This window comes from Phascolarctos cinereus, unplaced genomic scaffold, assembly GCF_003287225.1.
Source record: "Phascolarctos cinereus isolate Bilbo 61053 unplaced genomic scaffold, phaCin_HiC Scaffold_3;HRSCAF=262, whole genome shotgun sequence".
Taxonomy (NCBI): Eukaryota; Metazoa; Chordata; class Mammalia; order Diprotodontia; family Phascolarctidae; genus Phascolarctos; species Phascolarctos cinereus.
In genome coordinates, this window is record NW_027555736.1 from 33,897,677 (window position 1) to 33,925,189 (window position 27,513).

At 44.8% G+C, this 27,513-nt stretch overlaps 1 protein-coding gene across 1 annotated transcript in view; it reads left to right on the forward strand.

Moving 5' to 3' along the window:
- Window positions 1-8,419: 8,419 nt before the first annotated feature.
- The window catches only part of TSPAN3 (tetraspanin 3), a 32,633-nt gene continuing 13,539 nt past the window's right edge, over window positions 8,420-27,513 (forward strand). The window contains exon 1 of the mRNA XM_020976010.2: window positions 8,420-8,594. Coding sequence (XP_020831669.1) covers window positions 8,532-8,594 — 63 coding nt within the window. The 5' untranslated portion in view covers window positions 8,420-8,531. The remainder of the gene's footprint in view (window positions 8,595-27,513) is intronic.

A 27,513-nucleotide genomic window follows, 5' to 3' on the forward strand; every position in this document is an offset into this window, starting at 1 on the left:
AAGGAAGGAGGGAGGGGGGAGCATTTATTAAGCATCTACTATGTTCCAGTCACTGTGCATTTCATTTGATCCTCACAACAACAAGTGTGGGAAATAGGTGCTATACATTTACCCCCATTTTACAGAGGAGGAAACTGAGGCAAAAGGGGCTAAGTGACTTGACTAGGGTCATGCAGCTAATAAGTATCTGAGGTTAGATTTGAACTCAGGTCTTCCTGACTCCAGGACCATTGCCCTATCCACTGTGCCATCCACCTGCCCCAAATAAATAGATGCTATTGCTATGCCCATTTCACAAAGAAGTAAAGCAACTTCTCCAAGGTACCAAAGTGGCAAAACCAGGATTTGACCTCCAGGCCTTTTACTCTGAATCAAGTACTCTTCCCACTCTGATTAGATTTCTAGCCTCACACCTGGACGCCTCACCACTCTGGCCTTACACAATACACCCAGCACAGTCTGATTTCCAGCTCACTGCTGCCGCACTAGACAATGCTAGGCATTCTATCTGCTTGCTTCCTCCAGCCCGCCTCCACTGTGATCTTTAAACTCCTGCCCAGGCCAGGAGGTTGTGAAGAATCTATTTGAGAGGCCACAGAACTGACGAAAACGTCCAAACTCAAGGCTCCATGAGTCTAGCTGGACCTGAGAGTGAAATTCCTGACCTTGAAGACTTCCATCCTTGTTACCAAAGACTGACAGAGATTCTCTCGAAGTCCAGTGACCTAATTTCTGGCATCTCCTTGCTGCCAAGATTCTTTACTTCTACTTGCCCTTCATTTCTCATTCCTTGACTGGGAAGCCAGAGTTCCAAGGGGACAGTAAGAGTGAGACGGGCCTTACTTCTGGAAACTTCCAATTCTGAAATGTCATCATAGTGGGATCTTTTGCTCCCAAGTCCAATGCTTCTACCATGGGAAGCCTCATTTTCTTCACTCGCAAAATAAGGACAAAAGGACATATAGTCTCTGTTGTTGTTGTAAGTCATTCCTGTTCAAAATGGATCAATGACATCCTGGGGCGAGGTCTTGGCTTGCCCATGAATTGGATTTAAGGGAGGCAGAGCTGCACCAAGTCTTCAGTCTCACTCTGTCTTCCAGAGTCATTGAAGTCCAGTGGCAGGACAAAGTCAGGGTGACTGGCGATGGCTCAGGATGCAGTGATGCCCTTGGTGTATTCAATGTCTGACCACGCTCTAAGTGCTCCACAGCGCCTGCTTCAGCTGCCTTCATGACCTTTGGAACACACTGTTCTCATCCACTGGGAAAGTCTTCACATATTTGGGGCAGACACCCCCTAATCACCAACAGGTTTGAGGCCTGTTAGTTACCCTCCACCTGGTTTAGCCCATCTGCTGAGTTAGTTTACCAGGGTGAGGCTGCTGGGCTTGCTTCTTGGAGCCAGGGTGAGAGTTGGGTGGGAGGGAGATGCCAAAGGTGGACGAGCAGCCCCACACCAGAGGCTGTGCTCGAGGTGTAAGGGGAAGGAATGGACTTCGAGTGGGTGGGAAGGTCCCTTAGAGCTCTAACCCAACCTTCCGCCACTGCTGAGCAGCCCAGGGCCTAGAGAGACTAACGGACTGGCTCTCTGCTCCCAGCCCTCCATTGTCCTTTGAGTGACCCCCAATTTGGGTTCTTCCAAGACTGTGGTTTCCCAGGATTCACAGCCATCTAGCATCACTAGAAGAACATTTGTGTTAGAAAGATGACTTTTGGATTCAAGGAGAAGTTTGGGGTCACTGAGTGCACCGCACAATTTCCCAGATGCAATCCAGCGCACTGGCTTCCTCCTCCTAATCCTCCACAGTCTTTATGAGGGTCATAGGCTCACATCTCAGAATATCCTTAGGGAATCCCTGCCTCCTTCCTCCATGAGGCCTTACCTGATCTCCCGACTTACCAGCACTCTCTCCCTCTTTCAATTACTTGACATTGCTTTATATGTCTCTGTACTTATCTGTATGCAAGTCTCATTCTCCCATGTCACATGAGGGTAGGAAATGATTCATTTCCATCCTTGTAGCCGTGGTGACAAGCACAGTGCCTTGTATATAGTAGGCTCTTAATAAATGTTTATTGAATTAGCTGGATTGAATCATTGATGAACAAGCATGGTTTTGTAAATGATGTTATGGTAAAGATGTGTCAAGATCCCACACAATTCAACCCAACAAACCTTAATTAGGCACTTATCATGACCAGAGTGGGAGATATAAGTCAATGACAATTGTCCCTGTCCCCGAGGAAACTGCATTCTACTGGAAAGGAAACTCCAACGTACACACAAAGAAGTAAATACAGATAATCTGCGAAGGGAATGAGCATTAACAACTGGGGAGGGGACTGAGCCTGGGCTCCTAAAAGATGCTGAAGGTGAGACAGAGGATACAGCCTATATCAAGGCATGGGGGATGGGAGAGTGGGAGATGGAAGGTCAGTGCAGGATCAGCGAGTGGACCAGTCTGGCCAGAGCACAGAGCATGAAGGCGAGAAATGTGTAACACAAAGGACAAAAAGGGAGGTGGGGTCCAGACATCAGGGGCTACAAATAGCAAGCGAGGGGGTTTTATATGTTATATTAGAAGAAACAGGGAGCCACTGAAGTTGTTTGAAGACTGGAGTAATGCGGTCAGTCGCTCTGTTCAAAAACTGACAGAAAGGTGCAGAGAAGACATTATCTCCTCTAGTACACGGCACACAACCAAACACACAACCAAACGGACCTTAGATGTCCAGGAAAGACTGGAAAGTTGAATTGCAAATGTTGTTAAAAGAAAAGGATTATTGTGACAGACAGAGAGACCAAACAAAGAAGGTGGGAGACAGAAATGGAGGGAGGAGAGATGGACAAAGAGAGACAAAGACAGATGCGGGGAGAGATGGAGGCAGTGGAGAGAAAGGGAGGGAGGGAGAAAGGGAGGGGGAGACAGAAAAGGGGGGGAGACAGAGAGAGAGAGAGACAGACAGACAAACGGACAGAGGGGGAGACAGAGAAACAGAGAGACAGACAAAAACCCCCTCAGAGGCTGAGCAGACCATTTACAAGCACTGACTGGACTCCCACTCACTCAGGAACCCTTTGCTGAATGACTTCTGACCTCATCACTCAGTTGAAAATGCTCTCTGCAAAGACGTCAGCGATCTCCTCATGGCTAAGCAAGTGGCCTTTTCTCAGTGGCCACAGTTCTTGACCTCTGGGGAGCACTGGACAGCACTGATCAACCCCTCCTCCTGGGCCCTTTCTCCTCCCCTCACACCACTCTCTTCCTGGGCCCTCTCACACCTGTTGTGCCTGCTCCTCAGTCTCCTCTTCTGGGTCTTCATCCCTGTCCTGCCCCATGACCAGAAGTGTCCCCAAGAGCCTCTCTGTCTTGACTCCTGTTCTCTTTTTACAACTTTCCTCTTGATGATCTCATCAGCTCTCATGGGTTCAATCTATCTGCATGCAAATAGCTCCCAGATCTACAAACCACTCTATCAACAAGTGTTTGTTAAGGGCCTAGAATACGACAGCCACTATGCTTGGTGCCAGGATGCAAAGACAAAAGAGAGACCCTATAGTGTCAAGGAACATACATTCTTAATTACGATATACTCATCTCTCATCTTTCTCCTGAGCTTGTCATACAGACATCACCAATCTACTGCTGATCACTGTCAAATGGATGTCCCATAGGCATCCCAGACTCAGCACAACCAAGTTGAAGCTCATTCTCCTCCCCACCTCCCCCCTCAAAAAAACCCCCCAAACTCACTCCTCCTCCCAACTTCCCTATTTCTGTTAAGGACACCACCATCCTCCAAGTCACCTAGGTCTGTGACCTCAGAGTCACATTCATCAACCACATCTAATGAGCCGGCAAATTCTAGTGAATTCTGCTTCCGCATCTCCCCGCTCACATGGCCCCCACATGGGCCTGAGCTCATCTTCCTTCCCATGGGCTTCTCAACAGCCCCCTCACTGGACTTCTGGTTTCAAGTCCCCCCCCCATCCTCTACACAAGTGACAAGATAATCTTAATAAAGCACATGTGACTATGTCAAGAATGTTGATGCACTGTTTATTATCTCCAGGATAAACTACATGCGTCTCAATTTGCAACTTAAAGAGCTTCACAGGCTCCAGTCTTCTTTCCAGACATTTCATACAATTCCTTTATATTGTAACCAAATTGATCTCTTTGCTGTTCCCCAACTTTGGCATTCCACCTCTTGCCTTCATCTTAAAAAAATAGATTTTAATGATATCTTTTATTTTACAACTGCCTAACCTTGTACCTTTCCCTCCATTCCTTCCATAGTACTATTCCTTATAACAAAGACAAAGATCATTTTTTAAGGAAAAGAATAAAAGAAGAAATTCAGTAAAACCAATCAATGCTGCTATTCAGTTGTGTCTGACTCTTTGTGACCCCATTTGGGGTTTTCTTGGCAAAGATGCTGGAGTGATTTGCCATTTCCTTCTCCAGCTTATTTTACACATGAGGAAACTAAGGCAAACAGGGTTAGGTGACTTTCCCAGGGTCACACAGCTAGGAAGTGTCTGAGGTAGGATTTTAACTGAGGTCTTCCTGACTCCAGGCCTGCCTAGCTGCCTGATCAATACCTGCCTAGAGTACACTCCTTACTCCCCTGATTCTTTAGAATCTTTTCATTCCTTCTAGGCTCTGTTCATGTATCACTCCTTACAGGAAGCCTTTCCTGATCCTTCCAGTTGTCAGTGATCTCTATCTCACCAATCTAAATCAATCAACATTTATGAATCACCTACTACGTACAGACACTGTGCTAAGTGCTGGAGATCCAAAAAGAGGCAAAAGGCAGTGCCTGCCCTCAAGGACCTTACAATCCTTACAATAATATCACCCCACCCCCCAGCCCATAATCCTTCTGGGAACAAGGACAGCTTTTTCAAAAATTTTGCCTTCCTTGCATGTAGAAATTGGTAGTTAATAAGTGTGCTGGATTGGATGGAAAGTAACCTCTGAGTTGTGTCTTGACAAAAGGGAGGGACTTCAACACAGAAAGATAACCAAAAGACAAGGAGATGGGTCCCCTATTGATGCCTGTGAATCCAAAGCTGAAAGGAAGCTCAGACGGCATCTCGAACGATGCTCCATTTTACAGATAAGGATATGGAGGCTGGAGGAGTTTAAATGACTGGCCTCTCATCACACAGAGAGTCAGAATCAGAAGCAAGATTTGAACCAGATTCTCTGGTTCCTGAGCCACTCTTCCCATAAACAAAGGATGGGGAGACATATTTGGTTTGAATAGTATGAAGGGGAACAGTAGGAGAGGGATATGGGGAGGGTGGAGACCAGGCCTCCAGAACCTGCCAATGGCTCCAGAGAAAGAGCGTGCCTTTCCACCTCATGCCAAAGTCCAAAGGAAAGAAAGAAGTCGGGTCCTGCTTCTCCTGGAGGAGAAGGCACCCTAGGGGTCCCAAGGTTCCTCAAGGCTCTGCTTCTTAACTTTTTCTCAAGGAATTAACTTTGTCTGGGGAGTTTCACTCCTTGTTCCTGAAAAGTGTTTTGTTTTTGTTTTATGCTATTAACAATAATAGCTACCATTTATATAGCAAAGACTTTATTATTTCATCTGATCTTCCAGTGTTACAGATGATGAAACTGAGGCAAAAGGATGTTAAGTGACTTTCCCAGGGTCACACAGTTATTAAGTATTGGAGGCCACATTTGAACTCAGGTCTTCCTGACTCTGAATCTAATACTCAATCTAACTCTCCCATCAGCCTCAAAGGGAGAAGCCTAAAATGGTTGGTTAGACATTTTAAAAATTAACAATAGGGAAAATAAAACTTCTGAGGTGGTTCAAGGGACAGACTGCAGAATTTGGTGTGCTGAATTTGGCATCACAGGACCTGAGTTCAAATTCACCTCCATGTACTCTGGTAATTCATTCAACCTCTCCAGGCCTTTAGTAAAAAAAAGGATTGGACTAAGCAGCCTCTCAGATTTCTTGCAGCTCTAAAACTCTGAGGAAAATGGTTGCGCAAAGTGGCCCTTTGCCCCTTGATTTTGTTAATTTAGCATGAGCTATTAACTACTATTTACAGGTTCATTAACAAACAGTTCTTTCACTGTTATCAGACCTTCCTTGTCTGGACTGTCCAGTTCCAGCAGGTCTGAGACAAAGGTGTGTTTGTGGCGTGCTGGGGCCAGACAAAATCAATCCAAGGCAAAGTGGAAGGGAGCAGTGATTCCCCACCCAGAAAGCTCTTCATCCCTGTGGGAAAGTGGGTGGAAGAGGAAAAAGGACAAATCCATTCATTCGTCTGTGTGAGCTTTGTTCCCTCATATGAAGCCTCGAATGCCAATCTCTGGGTTTCTGTAGACTGGTTTCACCTTGGTGGCCTCTAAACATCAACTCTTTGGCTTGTTTTGACTTGTTTTGTGCTCCCCACCCCAACCTTCACCCCACCACAGAGTTGCTTCTGGGAAACCTCAGACTGCAGCTTGTATCTGTGCAGAGGAAGATCCCAGCTCCCTGTAGTCACCTACATAGACATGCTGGGTACATGAGACAGCCTTTCTGTGACACCTCCCCCCCAAATGCAGAAAACACATTGAGGACTCACAGCAACCCAAAGACAATCCCTATAATCCCCCCTCTCCAGCAAATCCCACCCTCTCCTCAAGTACCTATAAGTTTCCCAGGATCATTTTGTTGTTCTCATTCAGCCACCCCGGACTCTTTGAGACCCCATTTGGGGTTTTCTTGGCAAAGATACCAGAGTGGTTTGCCATTTCCCTCTCTGGCTCATTTTACAGATAAGGAAACTGAGGCAAATAGAGTGAAGTGTCTCGCCCAGGGTCATCCAGCTAGTAAGTTTCTGACTCAGGTCTTCCTAACTGCAGGCCTGGGGCCACCTAGCTGTCCCAGTCATATCAGCACCCCACAACTCTGCTCCCAGAATCACATCACCATCCTATTATTTGGAATCTTCTTGTAAGGGAAATTAATTTGGGAGTTAACAGTGAGTTAGCCTTGCTCTCCCTTCCCCCCGTTCAGCCGATGGTCCTGTACAAGGCTCCATTGTTATGGTACCACCTTAAAAACTTGTCCTTTTGGGAAGCATTATGGATTCTCAAGCATTTAGAACACTCGCCATTGCTAGAGACAACCCCACGCCATTGGACCTACACCAATCCAAATACTTCGTAGTAGAAAGAGGGGACAGAATCCAGGGTTTGCGCCACTCTGTGTGCTCCTCCAGGATCTTAGTGACCACTGTGCTGGATACTGGCGTCCCTGCCTGGGGGGAGCCCACTCCCCCCAGCTATTGATCTCCGGTCTATAGTCTGCTCTTCAAATTTCTCCCCAAACAGGCTCCCTTCCCCTTCTGCAGGCCCCACAGGCTCACCTTCACACAGCGCAGTCTAACAGCCCAGCCTTTTTGCTGCTCGTTACCGCTCGTCTCCTACCATCTTGCTTTTGCATCCTCGCCGTTTCCCTTGCCTAGAACACGCCCCAGTCTCACCTTTGCCTGGACCCCTAGCTTAATTGAAACCTCAGTTCAGGCACTGCCTCCTGCCACGCTAAGCCTTTTCTGTTCACCCAATTGTTATGACTCCCTCCCTCCCCCAAGAGAACTTCTTGGGTTTCAGAGATAGATTCCATGTTCTTATCAAGCATCCCTCCTGACAGGAAGCAATGAGATCCTGAAGTCCTCCGGCCCCTCGGGCCTCCGACCCTTACCCCTATATATTAGTACTCGTAGTCTGGTCCTATAGAGAGTAAGCTCCCTGAGGGCAAGGGTCGCTTCCTTTTTGTTTTCGTGGCCCAGGAACAAAAGCACCAATGATATCAGACCTATGCTTGTTTGGAGGCTTAATGGACGGACAGGGGCCCTCGTGCAGTCACTCTGCGCCGCCATATTTCTGCGTCCAGAGAGGCCGTGAACTTGGGTGGAAAACAATGGGGCGCTGGCCGGGCCTTTACTTCGCACCTTCCCTCCCCTCCCCCACACGGCGCCCCTGTGCTTCGCGCCTGCCGGGTTGGGGCAGGGAGGGCGCTCCCCTCCCCCCCTCGAACCCCGCCCTTGCACATGCCCTGGCACGTGGCGGGAGCTTCAGAAACGCTCCTCGTGAACTGACTGATGGACAAGGGCACCGGGCTCCAGCCCAAGGTCACTGAGGTCACTGAGTAAGGAGCGGCCAGAAGCTCGGGGCACAGGCCCTGATAAACACCTAGTTCCAGGGCGCGACTCCAGTGAGGTTTCCCCTGAGCGAGAGCCCGCGCCCCTTCTTCGAGTCCACTCGAGGGGCCTCGACCCAGCCCGAGGCTCCAGTGAGGTTTTCTTTCCTCCGAGCGCGGCCCCTTTAAGGCGGTATGACGTCACGAGGCACGTGCGGCGGGCGGGCCCTGTTGCCAGGGAGCGGCGGTGGCCGGGGCGGGGCGGGGGCGGAGGGAGGCGGACGAGGCCGAGGCTGATCGGCCGCCATTGCCCTTGCACGGAGCGGAGCGGAGCGCAGTGCCCGGACCGACGTCGCCGCCGCCGCCGCTACCACCATGGGCCAGTGCGGCATCACTTCCTCCAAGACCGTGCTGGTCTTCCTCAACCTCATCTTCTGGGTGAGCTGGGCCTGGAAGACCCGGGTTGGGGGGGGGGTGTCGGAGAGCCCGGGCCCAGGACCCCCAGCGGCAGGAGTGGAGCCCGGCCTCGGAGACCGGCGAGGCCCGAGGCTTGAGGCCGGGACCGCCGGGCGTGGGGGAGGGGAGGCCATGCGCAGCTGGGGGCCGAGGGTGGAGGCGAGGCTGGGGGGGCGGGGCGGAGCCGCGGGGATTCGCGGCAGCCCCCCACCCGCCAGCCTGGGCTTTATTAACTCCCTACCCCGGGAGTCCTGTTGGTTACCCCTTAAGTAACCGACCTCTAGTTCTAGGCGGGCCCCGTTAATTAGCACCCGTTATTGGTTAGCCATTCCTCAGTCCCAGACGTGTCCCATTGATTACCTCCCATTGTTTAGCCGCCCCCCCCGCCCCAGTCCGGGTAGGTCTCGTTAATCAAACCGCCCAGCCCCGGGTGGATCCTACTGATTAACACCCCCGCTCCCCATTGAGTAAATGTCCATTGTCCTCGGCGGATCGCGGTTATTAGCACCCGTATTGATTAGCTGCGCCCCCCCCCCCGGCCGGGTTCCGTTGATAAACCCTCCCTAGCCCCAGGTGGGTCCCACTGGTACTCCCCCCCCATATTAATTAGCCATCCTCAGCCTTAGATGGATCCCAGTAGTTAAACCTCTGCCGTTAACACCCCTGTCCCGGGTGGATCCACTGCTTAACCCTCCCCTTAATTAGCAACCCCCAGCCCTAAGTGGATCCTGTTGACTAACACCTATTAACATCCCTCCCCCAGGTGAATCCCTCTGATTAACCCCATTACCCCCCATCCTTTTGATTAACACTCCCCCATTAACCTTTCCATTGAACTTTTCCCAGGATCCTATTGTTTAGCACTTCTCCCCTGGATTACCGCCCTCCAGTCCTGTGGATCAACATCCCCTTACATGTTATCTGTCATTGAGTAATGCCCCCGTCCCTCCCTCCCTGGCTGAATCAGGAACTCAGGCTAGAAACCTGAGTCCTGGGGTGAATGAGAAGCTTGCCTCCTTTTCCTCCACCCTACCTTCCCCCAGCCCCCCAGGAAATCCATCTTCTTCCCAACCATGCTGACCTTCCCACAGGACCAGACCGCATAGAAGTAAAAGGCCCTGCAGATTGGCTGTTGGCAAAGCAAAGTGAAGGGATTCTTGTGTCTGGAAACTGGGCATTGGTCCATTTGCCAGCTCCAGCTAGCTTAGAATCCATGGATCCATCTTAAGAGGGAAAGCTGAATAAGTGTGTGTTTGACTGATGTCTGTTAAAGCTTCCCCAGCTTGTGACTCAGTTACCTGCAGAATGTAAAAGCTGTATTTGTGCTAGCAGAGAGTTTGTTTACAGCAGGGTGGAACAGACTATCCTAGGACTTCATTTTGGACGTGAACCCAAGCCTCTGCTTGGTTCAAGCCCAGTTACCTTATCCCTGGACTGTTGGCATAATCCCAGCTCTTCTCTAAGATTAGTCTAAACAGCTTTCATCTGTGTGTCCTGACTGTCTCCAGGATAACCAGAAGCCCAAATTCAAAGTCCTTAAAGATGCAAATTCCATTTTCTCAAGCCTTTTCTGACTTTTCGAGGCCACAGTGATCTCTAGTCTTTTATAAGACCTATGATCTATATTACACGTGGAGAGACAGCATAGTGCAGTGGACAGAGTTGTCTTAGAAGCCAGCCACCCCACTCGGTCCCCCCCCCCCGGGGCCAATCTTGCCTCTGACCCATGTTGGCTGTACACCCTGGGCAAGTCCCTTCTTGAAGTGCTGCAGCCCAGCCACTGACATTGGGTGGGACTGTCCTCACACTTGAGTGAAACCACTGGGCTCGTCAGTCTCCCCTAGGAAACTTGGCAAACCTCAAAGAACTCTGTCTTGTAACTAGTATTCCTCACCTCTCCCCAAGAGTCGGGAAGCTCCCTGAGGGCAGGAGCTCTCCGGCAGACTCCTTGGACTCCTTTTATTCAGACGTCAGCTCTGACTGGGGGAGGATGATCTGGCCTGTGGAATTTAGACATTATTATGATGAGATAATTATAACAACTGTTGAGTTACTGTTTTATTGAACTTTTATTTATTCTAGGAGTCAGGAAATTAACATTTTAAGTCCTGTTTACAGGAATTATTGAAACTTCAGTGTCAGCTTGCTTGATGTGGGCACTTCTGCCAGTGAAGAGTTGGCGCTGGACTTGCCTCTATTCGTCTTGCCGAGTTTAGGCTAATCTTGCTGGAGGAGAAGCTGCCTCTGAGCTAGGTCAGGGGGATGGCACAGCCTGTAGATTCTGTTGTTCAGAGGGTAGGTACAGAGTTGTCTGAGCCAGAAGGCAGGCGATGTGACGGAAGTCAAGGTTATTACCCTGAATTCAGGAAACAGCCATTAGGTTTTGATAAGCTGTCATTGGAGTTACCACCAACATGGATAGCTGTGTTAATTTCTTTCCTGTACTAACTTAAGCTGTCGTGAATGCACATCCCCATTTCTGGGCTGCATTTAAATCAGTATTTTATTTTTTAATGGAACATTATGCATTTCTTATCTATGTCAAATCAGAAGTTTTTCTGTATCTAGGTGATGGGTAGAGCCTGAGGAGGCTCTTAGATGGGAGCAGTGGACTGAGGATAGGCATTAAAGGTTAATTGATCTGGTAATGTCTTAAGCTACATCTTTTTATATCTTAATATCCTGATTCAGTTAAAAGTTGGTGGAGTAGTGTTGTTTGCATTTGTGAGTCCTGACTACAGTATGCACCTGTGCACATTTCTGACCACTGAATCTCAAGAAAGAAATAACTGGAGAGTGCTAACTGGGTAAGGTGCAGAGAAGGCACATGAAAATGGTGTAGGATCCTTGGAGTGCCGTGAAAAAGCTAGAAGGAAGCTTTATAGTCTAAAGAGACAAAAACTAAGGAGTGAAAGGAGGACTTTGATAAAATGATCAGGGGTTGTGGCTAGGCTGAACATAAGGTTATTCTCCAAACCTCAGAATTCTGGAACCTGAGGGAGCAGCCATTCCTTGATGCTTGAAGAAAAAGTAACAGTTTCAATGAATAGATCCATAGTTTTGCTCTGATCAAAGAGGCAGCCCTGGAAATGTTTAAATAAATTCATAAATGGTGGTCATTCAATTATGGAGGGTAGTTAAAGAGTTAAACTTGCAGGTTGTTGTAATTAGACACTTCTGCCACCCCCACCCACACTCCCAGCCACTGGTGTCACTGTCAGAGGCCAGATGCTGTACTGGACAGCCCATCGAGCTAATCCGGGTGGCATTTCTTAGGCTCTTAGTCAATTGTCAGTGAATTTTGCTTTCAGGCTCTTAATCACATGATGAAGCTGAGTACTTGAGAAAGTCCTTTGTTAACACAGATGACTCTTGTTTGTAATTATTCCTTCACACAACCTGTAAAGTCAGCTTTTAAATCTCACAGATAGTTCTTTGGGATGAATACTTGCTTCTTATCCCTGCACTATGCTGTACGGTGTGGGTGTAGGTGCCACAAAAAATGTCCCTGCCCTTGAGTTTATAAGCTCAGCTCTGACGCTTGGGAGCTTTGGACTCTGGACTTTGCCTGTGGGTGCCTCAGTTTCTTCAGTAAACCATCTGTGACTGTACTTGCATGGTCTACTTTATAATTCTTAAATTGACATAGAATCAAGAGCTGTTGGAATCTGCTTTCAATTCTGGCTGAAGTTTTGTAACTGTAGGCTGAGTCGCTTGCGGCCATGAGGTGAGGTCTTCTCTAGTCTCACTCTGATGCCTACCTTGTAGCATGGAGGGACCCCAAAGGCTGTGCCCAGCAAGCCTAAGGTTCACCTGGCTGGAAAGGCCCCCCCCCCCCCCCCCCCCGTTGGAGTCCCATTTCGGTGGCCCGTTGTCCCAGAAGCAGCCTGGGTATGTTCGTAAGTGCTTGCTGACAGCCTCAGCAACCCAGAAGTTATGCCCAGTCACAGGACATCCTGGGAGTGGTGGGGTATGCAGACCCATGAAGTCACAGGTCTTTGAAGTACAGAAGAAGAAGGGGAAAGGAGGGGAACGCCGCTCTGACAGCACTGCAGTTTGGGTCTGAGGGGAACATTTGAACTTCCCAGGGTGGGCGCACAGTCAGTTTTACCAAAATCCCTTTTGCAACAAATCATAGGTACCTCTCCCCAAGTGTAGACAGTGGAGAATTGACCAGGAATTTTATACTAACTGGAGGGAGGATTGTCAAAACATATTTTTCCTTTATTTAAAATGAGCATTGATCATTTTGTTTTTCTACAGAAAACTTAAACAATAAATGCTCAGCACTCCCTACTATCCCCACAGACTTCACCTATCCTGGAAAACAGTTGGGCAGAACTTCTGGCCGGAGGAGAGGAGCTCCTGCTCCTGGTGCCAGCTGCTTTCCACCAGACCTCTTTCACAGCAGTCTTGGGGTTCGGTGCTTTAGGGTTGGCAGAGGGCTACACTATTGACTGCATTTTTTGTCTGATAATTAAGTCTCCTTTGGGAGAAAAACCCAGCACTGTTTCCCTCTCTCCCCCCTTTCTGGGCAGGTTGTCTTTCTGACCACTTCCTGTAATTTAACTTACACTTGTCATCCATTAGTTAGTACCCCCTACTTCAAGCAAGTACATTATGTGGAAAGTATAGATTTACAAAATCAAAAATTACAATTTGCTTTACAAAAGTATTTACTGGGGGATTTGTTTAGCTGGCAAATCTCCTTAGTGTCTTTATGATGATTCATTGGTTTTTGGCACAGGGTTTACTTAGTCCTGAGATCACAGCCATCTGGCTCAGGGCCTTCATTTTCCCAATCAGGCCAAATGACTTCATACAATCTCTGCTAAGTGGTAGTTTGAAGGTTTGAACCCAGGTGTTCTGATTCAAAATCCAGTGCTGCTTCCCCTCAATTAAAAAAAAAACACCTCATTTTGTGTGGAATGTTTCAAGAACACCTCTCTTATTTAACATGAAATATGTCTTTGCCTTGTCCTGCCTTTTGGGGGGGGCGCCATTGAGACACCCTGCTGCTATTCTGGCTGAGACCTTTAACATTGAGAGTAGGTCAGTGACTGTCTCTTATGAAAAGGGAACTTTATCAGGAGCTGGGTGGGCTTGGTGTAAAAGTTAATGCTTTCATACCTTTCTCTTGCTCTCTGCTGTATAGCACGTCTAAGATTGTCTTGCTTTGAGAACCTTGTTAATTCTAGGTATGCTGCCTTATAATTTTAGGAATGTTGCTACACAGTAAAATTGAGCTTTACAATCCATCACAAAAAGTGAAGTGATAACCCCCAAATCTGTTTCTCTGGAATAAGGCATAATTCAGAAAGGCGTCCTCAGCTGATATGAAAGTCCACCATGATCTGACTCAAAAAAGTCTTATCTTCACCAGTAATTGAATTAATTTATCTTTGAAATTTATGTCTGCCTCATGCTGAATTTACCACACAAAAAAAGGAAAGGAAGAGAGTAAGATCATATAATATCAGCATATTTCTCCAATTTGGAAAAGTGTCCATTTTCATCATTGCTTTTTGATCTTGTCTTGCCAAAAAGAGGGGAGGAGATTTGTAATTATGCATATAAAAGATATTAAGCATACCTAATTCTAAAATAGTATCATTTGGTAAATTAGACACCTCCCACCCAAGGATATGACTAATCTCAAATGAGCCATTTTTGAAAGAAGGGAACGTATCTGATCCATTCTTGACCGTTTATGTTCTCTAACTTCAGCTCAGCAAAGCTCTCCTTTCATTCCTCCCGAATTGATTCTCTATCCCACAGTCTATAGAGCTGTGTAAAAACCTTCTGTTCTCAAACCTCCTACACCCATCTCCTCCTCTACACCTCCAAATGCCCTGACATCCTCTCTTCCCTTTTCCCCTTTATTCCAGGCTCTGATGAAGAGGTAGCCCTTGTTTGCTGAGGCTCATTTTGTGCCCTAATCCTCTCATTCCGGTCCTCCAGCTGATTACCCCCCTGTCATTCCCTTCCTTTCATCAATTTCTCTGTAGCTAATAGTTTGTTCCTTGCTGCCTGCAGATAGGCCAGTCTCTCCATCTTAAAATCAAAACAAAAACCCTGACCCTGCTCTCCTCTCCTGCTGTCCTCTTTGTCTCTCTTCCATTTCACAGCCAGACTTCTACTCTCATCACCTCCACTTCTTACCCTGACCTAGTATGACTTCTGACCTAATCATCCAGCTGAAAATGGTTAGCACTGATCTCTTTCTTACTTGCTAAATCCTGTGGAATTTTCTCTGTCCTTGGCCTTCTGAGGCTTCCTATAGCATCTTCTCTCTGAGTTGTCACGACACCATTCTCCATTCTCTTACCTGTGCTTCTCTGCTTTCTTTGTTAGATCATTCGTATCCTGCCTGCAACAGTGAGTGTAACCAGAGGCTCTAGTCTGGACTCTCTCTTTGTATGGTCTTGGTTGACACCCTCAGCTCCCATGGATGACACTCCCCCCCCCCAGCTCTGCATCCACCTTCAGTCCTACACAACCAATTGCCTGTTGGACATTTCAAACTGGATGTCCTTTAAGTATCTCAAACTCAACATGTCCGAAACAGAACTCATTATCTTTCCTCTCTACACAAGTCTGTTGTGAAGGCAGCAGCCACATAATCCTGAATCTGACTGGTCTTGGTTTTTTCTCTTTGTATTCCAGTGTTTTAAGTGTTTAATAAGTGTTGAATTGAATTGGATCTCCATTAAAGATTTTGGATGATAATAATATTGACTGAAAAAGGAAGGAATATATATGATCAGTAGAGGAGTTAGAGTGATACTTAGTTTATCTTTTGGAATCAAAGTTCCTTTAGAATGTATTTTTTAAAAATCTTTATGAATTTTGCAAAGCATGGCTGTGAGCATTCCTAGCTAAGCAGGACAAAAATATCTCTTTACATAGATTTTATTTATCCCAGCCCAGTTTAAAATAGATCGGTCTAAAATAGAAGTTGTGAAATATGGAAGTGTATTTTTTGATTTTTTCCAACACCCCCCCCAAAAAAAACCCCCAACTTTCTCTACTCAGGTACCTAATGCTTTTATTCTACTCTGTCTAATCAAAACAGGAAAGCATCTGATACTCTTTTACAAACTTACTGTTTTATTATATTTGAATGGGAATGTGCATCTGTGTTATGTCAAACAGCATTTTAATTTTAATCTCAAGTTGTGGAATGAAAAGCTTTGTCTATTAAAGGAATTTTTGATGTGCGTAAGGAGGTAGAGGGATTTGGCTGGGATGAGCTCGTGAGATCACATGCTTGCTGCCTCCCCACCCCCAAGTCTTTGAATCCTGGATCTAAAAGTGATCAAGTGGTCCAAGCCTTTATTTTGGAGATGAGGAAGCTAAGAAAGAAGTGACTTGGCCAGGGTCGCACAGGGAGAGAGAGCCTGGGTTTATAGTCACATCCTTTGGTTGTGCTAGCTACTTCCCAGGAGTTGTTTAGGTAGAAGAACCTCTGTATCCCATTTGTACTAGTCTTAGGAACCTCAAAGCCATCTGCATATCCCCAGCATCCTTTTTCTTCCCCTTTTACGGTATTTTTTATTTTTATTTTTGGCATATGGGAAGTAACCTACCTCAGAGGCCCAGTTCCTATCCTTGTCTTTTAAGTTTTATATCACTTGTAGAAGGATTAAGTCTTATCAATATTAGTCATCGCACAACATGGCTGTTACTGTGTACAATGTTTTTCTGGTTCTGCTCACTTCACTCAGCAGCAGACCATACGGTTTTTCTGAAGTCTGCCTGTTCATCATTTCTTTTAGCACAATAGTATTCCATTACGTTCATATACCATAACTTGTTCAGCAATTCCCCAATTGATGGGCATACTCTCAACTTCTAATTCTTTGCCACCACAAAAAGAGCTGCTGTAAATATTTTTGTATATGTGGGTCCTTTTCCCATTTTTATGATTTCTTTGGGATACAGCCTGAGAAGTGCTATTGCTGGGTCAAAGGGTATGCACATTTTTATAATAAGCCCTTTGGGCATAGTTCCAAATTGCTCTCCGAAATGGTTGGATCATTTCACAACTCCACCAACAATGCATTCGTGTTCCAATTTTCCCACATCTTCTCCAACATTTATCATTTTCCTGTTTTGTCATGTTGGCCAATCTGATAGGTGTGATGTGGTACCTCAGAGTTGTTTTGATTTGGATTTCTCTAATCAGTAGTGATTTAGAGCATTTTTTCATATGACTATAGATGGCTTTAATTTCTTCATCTGAGAACTGTCTGTTCATATCCTGACTAACAAATGAAAATTTTAAATGAAGGAAAACGATTTAGCAAAATCATTCCACACCCAGAACCCCTATTTTTGAAAAGAGGAGAGAGAAGTGTATTTTCTCAATTTCTTATGGGATCAAATATGGTCATTTTAATTCAACAGTTTAGTTTCATTTTCGTGTTCTTGTTTTAATGATTTTGTATGGTTCTGCTTACTGCATTCTGCATCAGTTTGTTTTCAGTTCTTGGTTACTACAAAAGCATTGTGAATATTTTGATGTCTTTCACTTCCTAGGCCAGTAAATATACCTGGCCACAGTATCCTATTGGTCAAAAAAAAAAGAGAGAGAGAGAGATAGGGACTTATCCCTGACTCAGCAAGTTGCTTGCAGTCTGCAGAACTGGCCCATTTCATAGCTCTACCAGCAGTGTGTAAGTGTGCCTTTCTTTCCAGAGCCCCTCCGACACTATGTCCATTGTGTGTCATCTCTGCCATTCCCTGCCCCCTCTTGTCCTGGTCATCCATTTCTCTGATGGTCTTTATGCTGCTTTTCCTGCACGTCATTGGGAATTTGTTGCAACCCCTTTGGGCAACTCTGCACCTTTCCATTTCCCTTTGGATGAGTCACAATGGCAATTCTTTGGTGACTAATAGTCCATGATTTGCAGCCATATGACATCAGTGGAAAAATTGGTATTAAAAAGATGAGTTTTTCTTTAAGGAAACCAGCCCTTGGAAAGGTTGAAAGTGCTGCTCTGTTTCCCAAATGCACTCTAGCGCCTCTTCTTCCTCCTCTTCAGTTCTGCGTCCAGCTCCCTAGTGTGGAAGACCAAAGGAAAGAATGATCCAGAACACTGCTCATAAGAAAGGCCAATCAAAACAACCCTGAGGTTTCACCTCACACCCAACACATTGTAAAGATGACAAAAGGAGTCAACAGAGCCAGGAAAAACAGCATACACCACGATTGTTACAGTGTCAATGAAAAGAACAACCATCATGAAACATTTTCAAATCGACTTTCAAATTAGAATGAACAAGCCTGGACCCAAATCCCTTTCCCCTTTCTTTCCAGGGTTGGGGGCGGGGGTGGCAGTGGGGATGGGGAGGAGGCCATGGTTTCAGGTTGTGGCATATAATGGCATTTTCCCCCTATGCTTTGATTAGTTTTGCCTAATTTTTTCCTTCCGCTTTTTCTTTAAAAAAAATTCTTCTTGTAAGGGATGGCTCTCTGGGAGGGAAAGGCTGCAAAGGGAAATCCAAGCAAAGTAAAAACAAAAGATACCAATAAAAATCTGTTTTTAAAATCTTTTTTAAAAATTGTGAGTGATTGCAAAAGGAAGATGGCCAATTTCTGGACACAAGCTTTGGGTTCAGAGTTGTGAAAAAATTTTAAAACATTGCCCCTTTCCAATCTTTACTTGAACATAATGGCAAGAACAGTTTGTTCACCAAACACTTTAACGATAGAATGACTTTCTTATCCTTAATCTCCTTGAAGGGTGGTTTTGAAAGGATAATATTCACTGAAAGATTTGAAATTGTGTTAGAACACATCATCAGAAAACATCTGAAGGCTGAGTCAAAGCCAGTCCAGGCTCCAGTCCAGAGTGCTACGAGGAATAAAATATGAGAGATTGGGAAAAAGTGCTGGAGATACTGTAGATTGAACGGGTACTCACTTTACCCTGATATTTAAAGACAGATTTGAGATTTAATGCATTTCAAAGGAATAATAATGAGTCCACCAAACCATAGTTAAGAATATTTTTAGTTTCCAGGAACAGGGTCGAGATCTTTTGGATTTGTTCTTGATACATAACGTGTGATTTATGGGAGCTTGGTAAAGGCATCTGATCTGCTCAGTCATGAGTGGCTGCTGCCACAGAATATCAGGATCAAAATGAAACCTATAAATAGGCATGTTAGAGAATGACAAGTGGAAATTTCATTTTTAAAAAAGGTTGAAAATTTAGGACCAGAGAAGATATACAGAGAGCATTATAAAATGTAAAATAGATAATTTTGATTATATAAAATTAAAAAGTTTTTGCACAAACAAAACTAATGCAACCAAAATTATAAGAAAAGCGGAAAACTGGGGGGAAATTTTTGCAACAAATATCTCTGATGAAGGCCTTATTTCTCAAATATATAGAGAATTGAGTCAAATTTATTAAAATACAAGTCATTTGCCAGTTGATAAATGGTCAAAAGATATGAACAGGCAATTTTTAGACAAGGAAATCAAAGCTATCTATAGTCATATAAAAATGCTCTAAATCATTATTGATCAGAAAATTGTGAATTAAAACAACTCTGGGTTACCACCTCACACATATTAAAGTAGCTAATATAACAAAAAAGGAAAATGTTGGATATTGGAGGGCATGTGAGAAAACTTGGATAATAATGCACTGTTGGTAGAGTTGTGAACTGATCCAACCATTCTGGAGAGCAATTTAGAACTATGCCCAAAGGGCTATAAAACTGTATATATTATTGATCCAGCAATACCACTGCGAGGTCTGTATCCCAAAGACAGGCTTAAAAAGGACCTATTTGTACAAAAATGTTTATAGCGGCTCTTTTTGTTGTGGTTAAGAATCAGAAATCAAAGGGATGCCCATCCATTGGGTAATGGCTGAACAAGCTGTGGTATAGGATTGTAAGGGAATGTTACTGTGCTATAAGAAATGACAAGCAGGATGACTTCAGAAAAACCTGGAAAGACTTACATGAACTGATGCAAAGTGAAGTGAGCAGAACCAGGAGACTGTTGTACACAGTAACAGCAGTATTGTTCAGTGAAGAGCTGTGGATGACTTAGCTGTTCTCAGCAATGCAATGATCCAAGATAATCCCAAAGGACTAATGGTGATGCATACCAACCATCTCCAGAGAAAGAACTGACATTGATTGAATACAGGCTGAAGCATGCTATTTTTCACTTTTTCTTTCTATTTTTTCTTTTATTCGAGTCTTCTTGACTAAAATGACTAATATGGAAATGTTTTACATAATTGCACATGTATTGCCTATGTCTGCTTACCATATCTGGAAGGGGGAGGGGAGGGAGGGAGAGAATTTGGACCTCAAAACTTTAAATCAAAACTTTAAATGTTGGGGAGGAAAGGTTGACAGTGATTTTCCATATACTTGCAGTCTCAACATGGGTGTAAGGAGTATTTCTTCAGAATCTTAGGTAAAGAGGTGTTTCTTAGACTATGAATTAATGTGACTATAATTAGTAGACTTAAGAGCAGAGTTTAGCATCTGATACCAAAGTGATTTTTGAGCCCCGGCTGATTGAGAGTGGCACAGTCAGGGCCTGCCCTGTGTACAGTTGTAAGCCTGATAGTTTGAGTCTTTTTAGTGATCCCCGATCGTTCTTTCTGGGCGCCCTTTTCTTCGTTCTCCCCTGCCACCTTCCTTGGCTGAGGCCCCTCTCCTGTGTCCCTTCTTAGACGACTGTCAGCTAGCTCTCTGTCACTACCCCCAGGAGCACTTGCTTTGTCTTTCGCCATCCCCATAGATGAAGACTTGTGGTGATTTATTCCTGAACGATAAGACCAAGAAGGATTGGTGTGGTGATACTATTGGAATCAAACCAAAGGTGTAGTTTCTTGATTTTATCCATAGTGATTTATTTCAGAAACCTTGACTCAAATACAAGGCATGTTTATGTGCCTGAAAGTTACAGTTTATAGCAAGGCTACTTTTATTACATCTTTCTGATGATGGCATGAAGGTTCTCAAAGGCTCCAGGCAAGGCTTCGTGTATAAACCCTGTTATCCGTTATCTGAGCAATGTCTTAGCTAACTAACTCTGGGGACACACATCACAAGGTTGACCACAGAGTGGATTTTTTTGGCCAAAGCTGCTCTTGAAGACCTTCTAATTGGCCCCAAATTGACAGATTCGTGGATCCTTCATGTCCTTACTGCTGTTCCATGTGCCTCCTTCCTAAGGTTTGGACTCTGAGCATTGCCACAGTAACTAGTTCATGTCTTTCAGAGAAATTAAAACTCATTGATATCCCTCCCAGTCCCCACCAGTTTCTAAACAGGTGCCCCCTGGAAAACCTTCTTTCTGTGGGAGCATGCTGTCTGACTTAGAAAACAGTATGGGCAAGTGAATTTGGTCTGGCAGAAAGAGATGGGTATAGGGCCAGGCTTCTGGAGAGTAGCCCTTTCTTGGGGTCTAGACTGTGTGAAGGAGGAAGAAAAGCAGAAATTGTTTAATTCCTTCCCAAGGTAGAAAGTTGAGGTCATCCTACCCCACTCTTCTTGCCCCCCCTTCCATTATTTTAGAAAGTTCCAAGTCAGTACCTCAGGCTCCCAATGCAGTCTTCGGGTGTGACATAAAAATCAGTTTGCTTCTTCCAAGCCCTACATACAGCATTTCACCCTTTCTCTCTCCCTTGCCCTCTTCCTCCTCTTCACCTTAATAACCATATCTGTGACTCCTTATTTGGGTAGAGCCCCAAACCTTAAACAAATCCCAGCCTTTTTGTGGATATCCCTGAAAAAGACTTAGGACAATTTGGTTTTGGCCATTTTAATAGCTCGAAGTACTCACTGATAGACACAATGTAATTCACAACTTCAGAAACCATTTTTGTTATATAGTACTTATTTTGTAACTTACATATTAATTTTATTCAAGGAAGAGAAGGAATTGGTGAAGTTCCTACAAGCTTTGATGCCTTCCGCTTATACATAACACAACTTATATAAACTCAGATCTCCCCTCATGTAGCTGAAGGGTATTGGTTGTATCACTAGGATTACTACTAATGAGTTGCCCCCTTGGAATGAATGGCTAAAATAGAGCTCTGCTGTGCTCCCAACTCGGCTGGGATAAATCAGATTTTGACTAGTTTGCAGCCTGGGCAAAGAACTATTTTACATTCTGTTAAAAGGACAGACAGTTTTACAAATGGTATCTGATATTAGGCTGCCTTTGCACTCTTTCTCTGTCTGGTGGCATCTGCAGCTGTTGGCTTGTTTCTCTGCCACTGCTTAGAAATCTATTTCTGACAAGTGCCTTAAGCTGGGTACAGGGTGACATCACTGAAAGCCATTCACATGCCTCATTACCAGGCGACACTTAACAATGTAATTCCCACGTACAAGAATCCCTTCAGGCTCATCACTCTTAATTTCATATCTTAAATGTAAATATCCAGAACTCTGCTGTGTACTACACTGAAAATCAGCTGCTATTTAACTTACCAAAGTTCTTTGTCATTTGCATGTTTTCAGCCCACAATTTTTTTTTCCGTAGACCAAAATAACACATTTGTTGGTTCTGGGTATGCAAATGTAGTTTTCTTTTACTTAAGATTTGTATATATATGCCTTCCTTTTTTGTAGAGGCTTATGGTAACTTTTTTAAAAGGTTTTATCAACCTGATGAAACACTGAAAAATAGGCTAGCACCCAGCACGAAGCTTTGCACATAGAAAGTGCTTATTGGATAACAGTGGACTACCAGGGGAGGTTATGGAATCTTTGGCCCTTGACTGCCTTCAGAAGGAAACTTGCTGAAGCCTTTGTAGATATATGGCTGCCTTTTGCCTACTTGGAGAACTGGGGCTGGATCAGATGAGCCCTTGAAGCCCTTCAGAGGTCCATTATTATGTTCTTTTCCTAAAACTGTTCTTTCTTTTATGGTTTACTGTAGCATAAAAGGATTTAAAATTTCACTTTTTAGAGGAAACAGGAAAATAGTCTTTGCTGGTGGATTGCTTAAGTTTTGGGAGCTCTGAGCTGAAGTTGGTCTAACGGTGATTGATTGGCTGTTCTCACTAAGTCCAGGACCAGTATAGTAAGCCTGTAGAAGTCCACCAGCTTTTATGGCAGTAAACTGCCCAGTTTGGTAAAGCAGAGCAGGTTAAAGCTTCCCTGCTGATCAGTACTGGCTGCTGTACTTCCTGTTTTGATGGGATGGTCTCCAAAAATAAAGACACCTGCTCTGTATGATGAAAGGGGTAGCACAGCATCTTGTATGCGTGTAGTAGGTGCTTATTACTCCGTATCTGAACTGGAAATAGAGAAAATAAGCTGAAAGAGAGAAAAAAGGTGGTGAATAAAGTCAAGTACAGTGAAGTTTCATCAGTTCATATTTCATTAAAAAATTGTGAATAGTGCTAGGCTGGGCTGAAGTTTACCTTTAGCTTTGTACTATTTATAAAGAAAGGGTTTAATAAGCAAATTATAATGCAAGCAAGATTGCAGGCTCTTCATTCTGGTGAAGTGAGCACATGTGAGGACTTTTAAGTGTCCTGTAAAATTGGATGCTGATAATTTTAAGGGTTAACTTCAATAACAGGATTTCTACCCAAGACTTTTAATGTTTTCTTGAAATAAATAAAATTTTAGCCATCCTGTAATCCAGACTTTTTTTTTTTACTAATTGAGATTCACCTTCAAGTTACGTGAATAACAGGTGTGGTTTTCTCTGCACGTGTATATGCGTGTTTTCCAGTTCATGCTTATGTGCAGGGCCGCGGAGGCACATTTACCTAAGGAATGTATGGATCAGGGCAGGAACTTTGCCCTTGGGGCCTGTTTGGCCAGTCTCTTCTTTTATACGGTCCTGCTGCCTCTGATTGAGGCTCAGCATCCCAGACCACCTCTCATGTGTGGGCACCCTGTGGGGGACCCAGGATGCAGAGACGAGCCCACAGGGGGTCTGGCCTGGTAGGAGGTGTTAGAGCTAGGAGCTTCTTGGGCTCCAGGAGCTTGTGACCAACCTGCCAAGGAACATAGACTATGCAGAGGGAAATAAGGTGAAATAAGACAGCTCCTGTAGGTTGGAACCATATTGGAGGGCCCCATTTTGTGTTTCCTTACAGGAAGTAGGAAGCCACTGAACATGTTGGAGCAGGGGAGTTATGTGGTCAGTTATGTGCTCTAGGAAGATATTGTTGGCAGCTGTATGGGGTGATAGAAAGAGTGTTGAAATTGGAATCAGGAAATCTGGTACAAATTCTGCCTCTTCTGCTCATTCTTTCTTGGTCTCATTTTCCTCGTGGGTAAAGTGATTGGTCTCAAGCCTCTTTCAGCTCTCAGGTTTATGATCCATTGAAGGATGGATCTGAGGAGGAAGAAATTGACAAGGGAGTCATGGTGTGGTAGCAGGTGCTGAATTTGGAATCAGAGGACCCGCGTTCAGATCCTGGTTTTAATACTACTACCAAGCCAGATCCTCTGTTGTTACACATGTTTCCTCACCTGTGACTTAAGGGACTAGATTACCTTGTAAAGATCCCTTATAGCTTTAGATTTCATGATCCAAGGAGGTCATGGTAGAGGTCATCTGGTCCAACTCTTTCATTTTGCAGAGTCCTAGGTCAAAGGCACTTTGAATAGTTCAGAAGGTGGTTGTCAGTGGAGAGGAAGGGACCAGTGTAAAAAATGTACAAGGAGAATCTGTGGGATTAGGCAGCTAATTTCATTCTGTGGTCTCCCTCAACCCCACATCGGAAGGTGTCTGGAAGGTGAGGCAAGCTTAGCTGGGAACAAATTTGAGTTCAGTTTTGGACATGTTGAATTTGAAGTCCTGATAGGACATCCAGGTAGAGATAGCCTGCAGGCGGTTGGAAAGGAGGGACTGACTGACATCCAGGAGAGGTAGTGAGACTCAGATTTTGGAGTTATCTGCCCGGGGGAGGTTATTGGGCCTGTGGGAGAGAATGAGGTCACCAAGGGGCAGTACAGAGAAAGAAGAAGTTAAACAGCCTTGGGGGACAAGGGCCACCCATATTTAGGATTTAGAAGGATAATAAACCATCGGAAGATCCCGAGAAGGAGCTGTCAGACAGGTAGGAGAATCAAGAGAGCTAGACAAATTTCCTTTGTAAGTCCCAAAATATAGTTGAAATTGGGTCATCTGAAACACTTGCAGTTATGTCCTGCTGTACTCAAGCAAGTGTTTTCTGTCCTGATACCTTAGAATAGATAGTAAACGTGAGTCTGGAAGTTAGAAATAGGTTCTCATAGCCACCTTAATTTCCTTCCCTCTCCTGTGCATGCATGTGATTTTTAAAGCCTTGAAGCACCATATTGCAGAAGAATAAAAACACATCCACAGAAATGCCAAGTTCTGGTTGCTGTGGGAACCAAAGCTGTGAATTGCCTAACTCCTACACTTAATTTCTGGAGAAAAGTGCTAATGAGCATGTAATCAGTGGTATTTCAAGGATCTCCAAGCATTTAATCCAAAGCCGCTCTCCTACCCTGAGCTCTGTAGTCAAAGATGTCTGGTGAGGACAGTCAGTAAATTGCTTATCCTGATAGGGGGACTAGCTCAAGGACTTCTGCCAGCGTGTTACTCAGACTAATTTCTCTGTCTAAGGTAGCTGACCATCGTAGGACAGGTCTAATTGCTAGAAACACAGTAAGTAGTTATGTGTATTAGCAGTCAAGTCCTGGCTAGGCCACATACTAGCTTTGTTACTTTATGCCTCTTAAACCACTGAGCCTCACTTTGTTCCTATGTAAAATTAGACCTTCTGGCACTAACAATCAGTGTTTCTGGGGTAAAGGATTCTAACTAATGGCCATCCCCTATGTAGAGGCAGTCGGAGATTCAGTAGGCCACATGAGGTGGGGCCATCTCCATTTGTCCCGATCTGTATCTGACCACTGAACCCAAATGGCTCTGGAGGAGAAAAGTGAGGCTGGTGACTTTGCACACTTCCTCACTTAAATCTAATTCACTTGCAAGTCATGGCATCACCTCCCTGATGTCATGGTCCTCTTCTCAGGACAAACGAGGCCGCACAAGGTCTCCTGAGCACGTCTGAATATTGCGCCTAAGAAGACTGCCCAGCTTGGGCAGAGGAGAAGAGACCAGGGAGGATGGGAAGGGAGCAGCTAGACCAGATGGCTTTCTCACAAACCTTTCCAGCTCCGTTTTTCTGCTTCAGAAGTGAAAAATCCATGATATTCCTAAGGAAGTCATTTAATTTCTTTAACTTCACAGATGGAACTTTTCTTTGAGGTTTGCTTAACCCAAGAACCTGAGACTGACTCCAATAGAATGGGACAAAAAAGAAATATTACCCAGGAAGAAATGGGCAGAATCCCAACCTCTGTCCAAGCTGAGAGTTGTTTATACTTTCAGACTGAAACGGTCTGAGTCTCAGGGAGCACCAGTTCTGGGTGTGCAGTTCTTGCTCCTCCCCGTGAGATTCTTGGTGTTCTGCAGATTAGCCTGAATGTTAACAGCTCGTTCACACATAGTGACGTTGGCCTGACACACTGGAGTAGCAGGAGTGTTCATGCTTCTTTCTTGGGTCTGTTTTTCCCCAGAGTTCTTTAAAACTGGATTAAATGTCTCAGAACAACAGTGACATACATTCTCTCAGTGTACAACCTACATTCTAATTACAGAGTCTCAAAGACCGAGTCATCGATAGGAGAATTCTGTAATGATGTGTAGTCTTGTGGTCATCTTGGTGCCTCTAACCAACAACACTTTCTGAGCTCATGACACAATGGATAGAACCCTGGGGCTTGGGTCAGAAAGACCCGAGTTCAGTGTCCTCATCCACTAGCTTTGTGACCCTGGCTAAGTCACTTTACCTTTATTTGCCTCAGTTTCCTCAGCGGTAAAATGGGAATAATTATGGCACTTTCTTGTGGGGTTGTTGTGAGGATCAAATGAGATAATTTTTGTAAGTTGCTCAGCACAATGCCTGGCACATAATAGGTTCTATATAAATGCTTATTCCCTTCCCATCCCCCTTAAGGAACTTGGGTAACGTTTTTCATTTTGTAGCTTTAGTCCTTAGCAGCAAGCTTCACGTATAGTAGGTCCTTAATAAAAGTTTATTTGTTGTTGTATAATTAGTTGTCTTATTTTCCTTTAAGAAGGTCCATGAGGGCAGGAGTAGCATATCTTCTTTTTAATCTTCTCTGGCGTGATAGTGTGCACATAATACATGTTTTTGAAGAGTTTGTTGAATTTGAATCTGTTCCTCTGTTCCTGTAACCGTATCTCAGCCTGAGTAAAACATCAAGCATTTTGGCGATGGGGTTGTGGTTCCCCATCTAAAGGAAGGGGGCAACAGGATGGTGAACAGCCTTGATTGAAGCATTGCCACCCAAAGATAGGCTGGAGGTACTGGGAGTGTTTTCCCACAGATAACAGACTTGGGAGTGGGGTGGCAGTTGGCAGAATTCAGCTGCTTGAAGGGATAACACGTAGAAGAGAAAGTAGTTTTTCCACTTAGCCCAGAGGCTGGAAGTTCCAGATTTCAGTTTGGTATAAAGAAAAACTGCCCAACAATTAGACTCATTTCAGAGTGGAATGAGGGCCGCCTTGGGGAACTAGAGGGGCAGGGGAGATGTTTAGTAGGTGCTCCTGCGGGCTGGGCACTTTGTTAAGCTCTGTAGGTATAATACAAGCCAGCAAGACAGGCCTTGCCTTAAAAGAGCTTACATTCTATTGGGGGAACACAGTCCATAAAGAGGAGGGTGTGGCACTAGCCCTGCACGAGGCTGGCCAGGAGCCTCTGGATGGTTTTATTTGAACAGCTTTAGCTGCTTAAGTTCAGACTTCACTTGGGGAGGGGTGAGAAGAGGATGGGCATAGAGGTTTGGAAATAGATTTCAACTTAGAAGGAATTGAGAGAAAGGT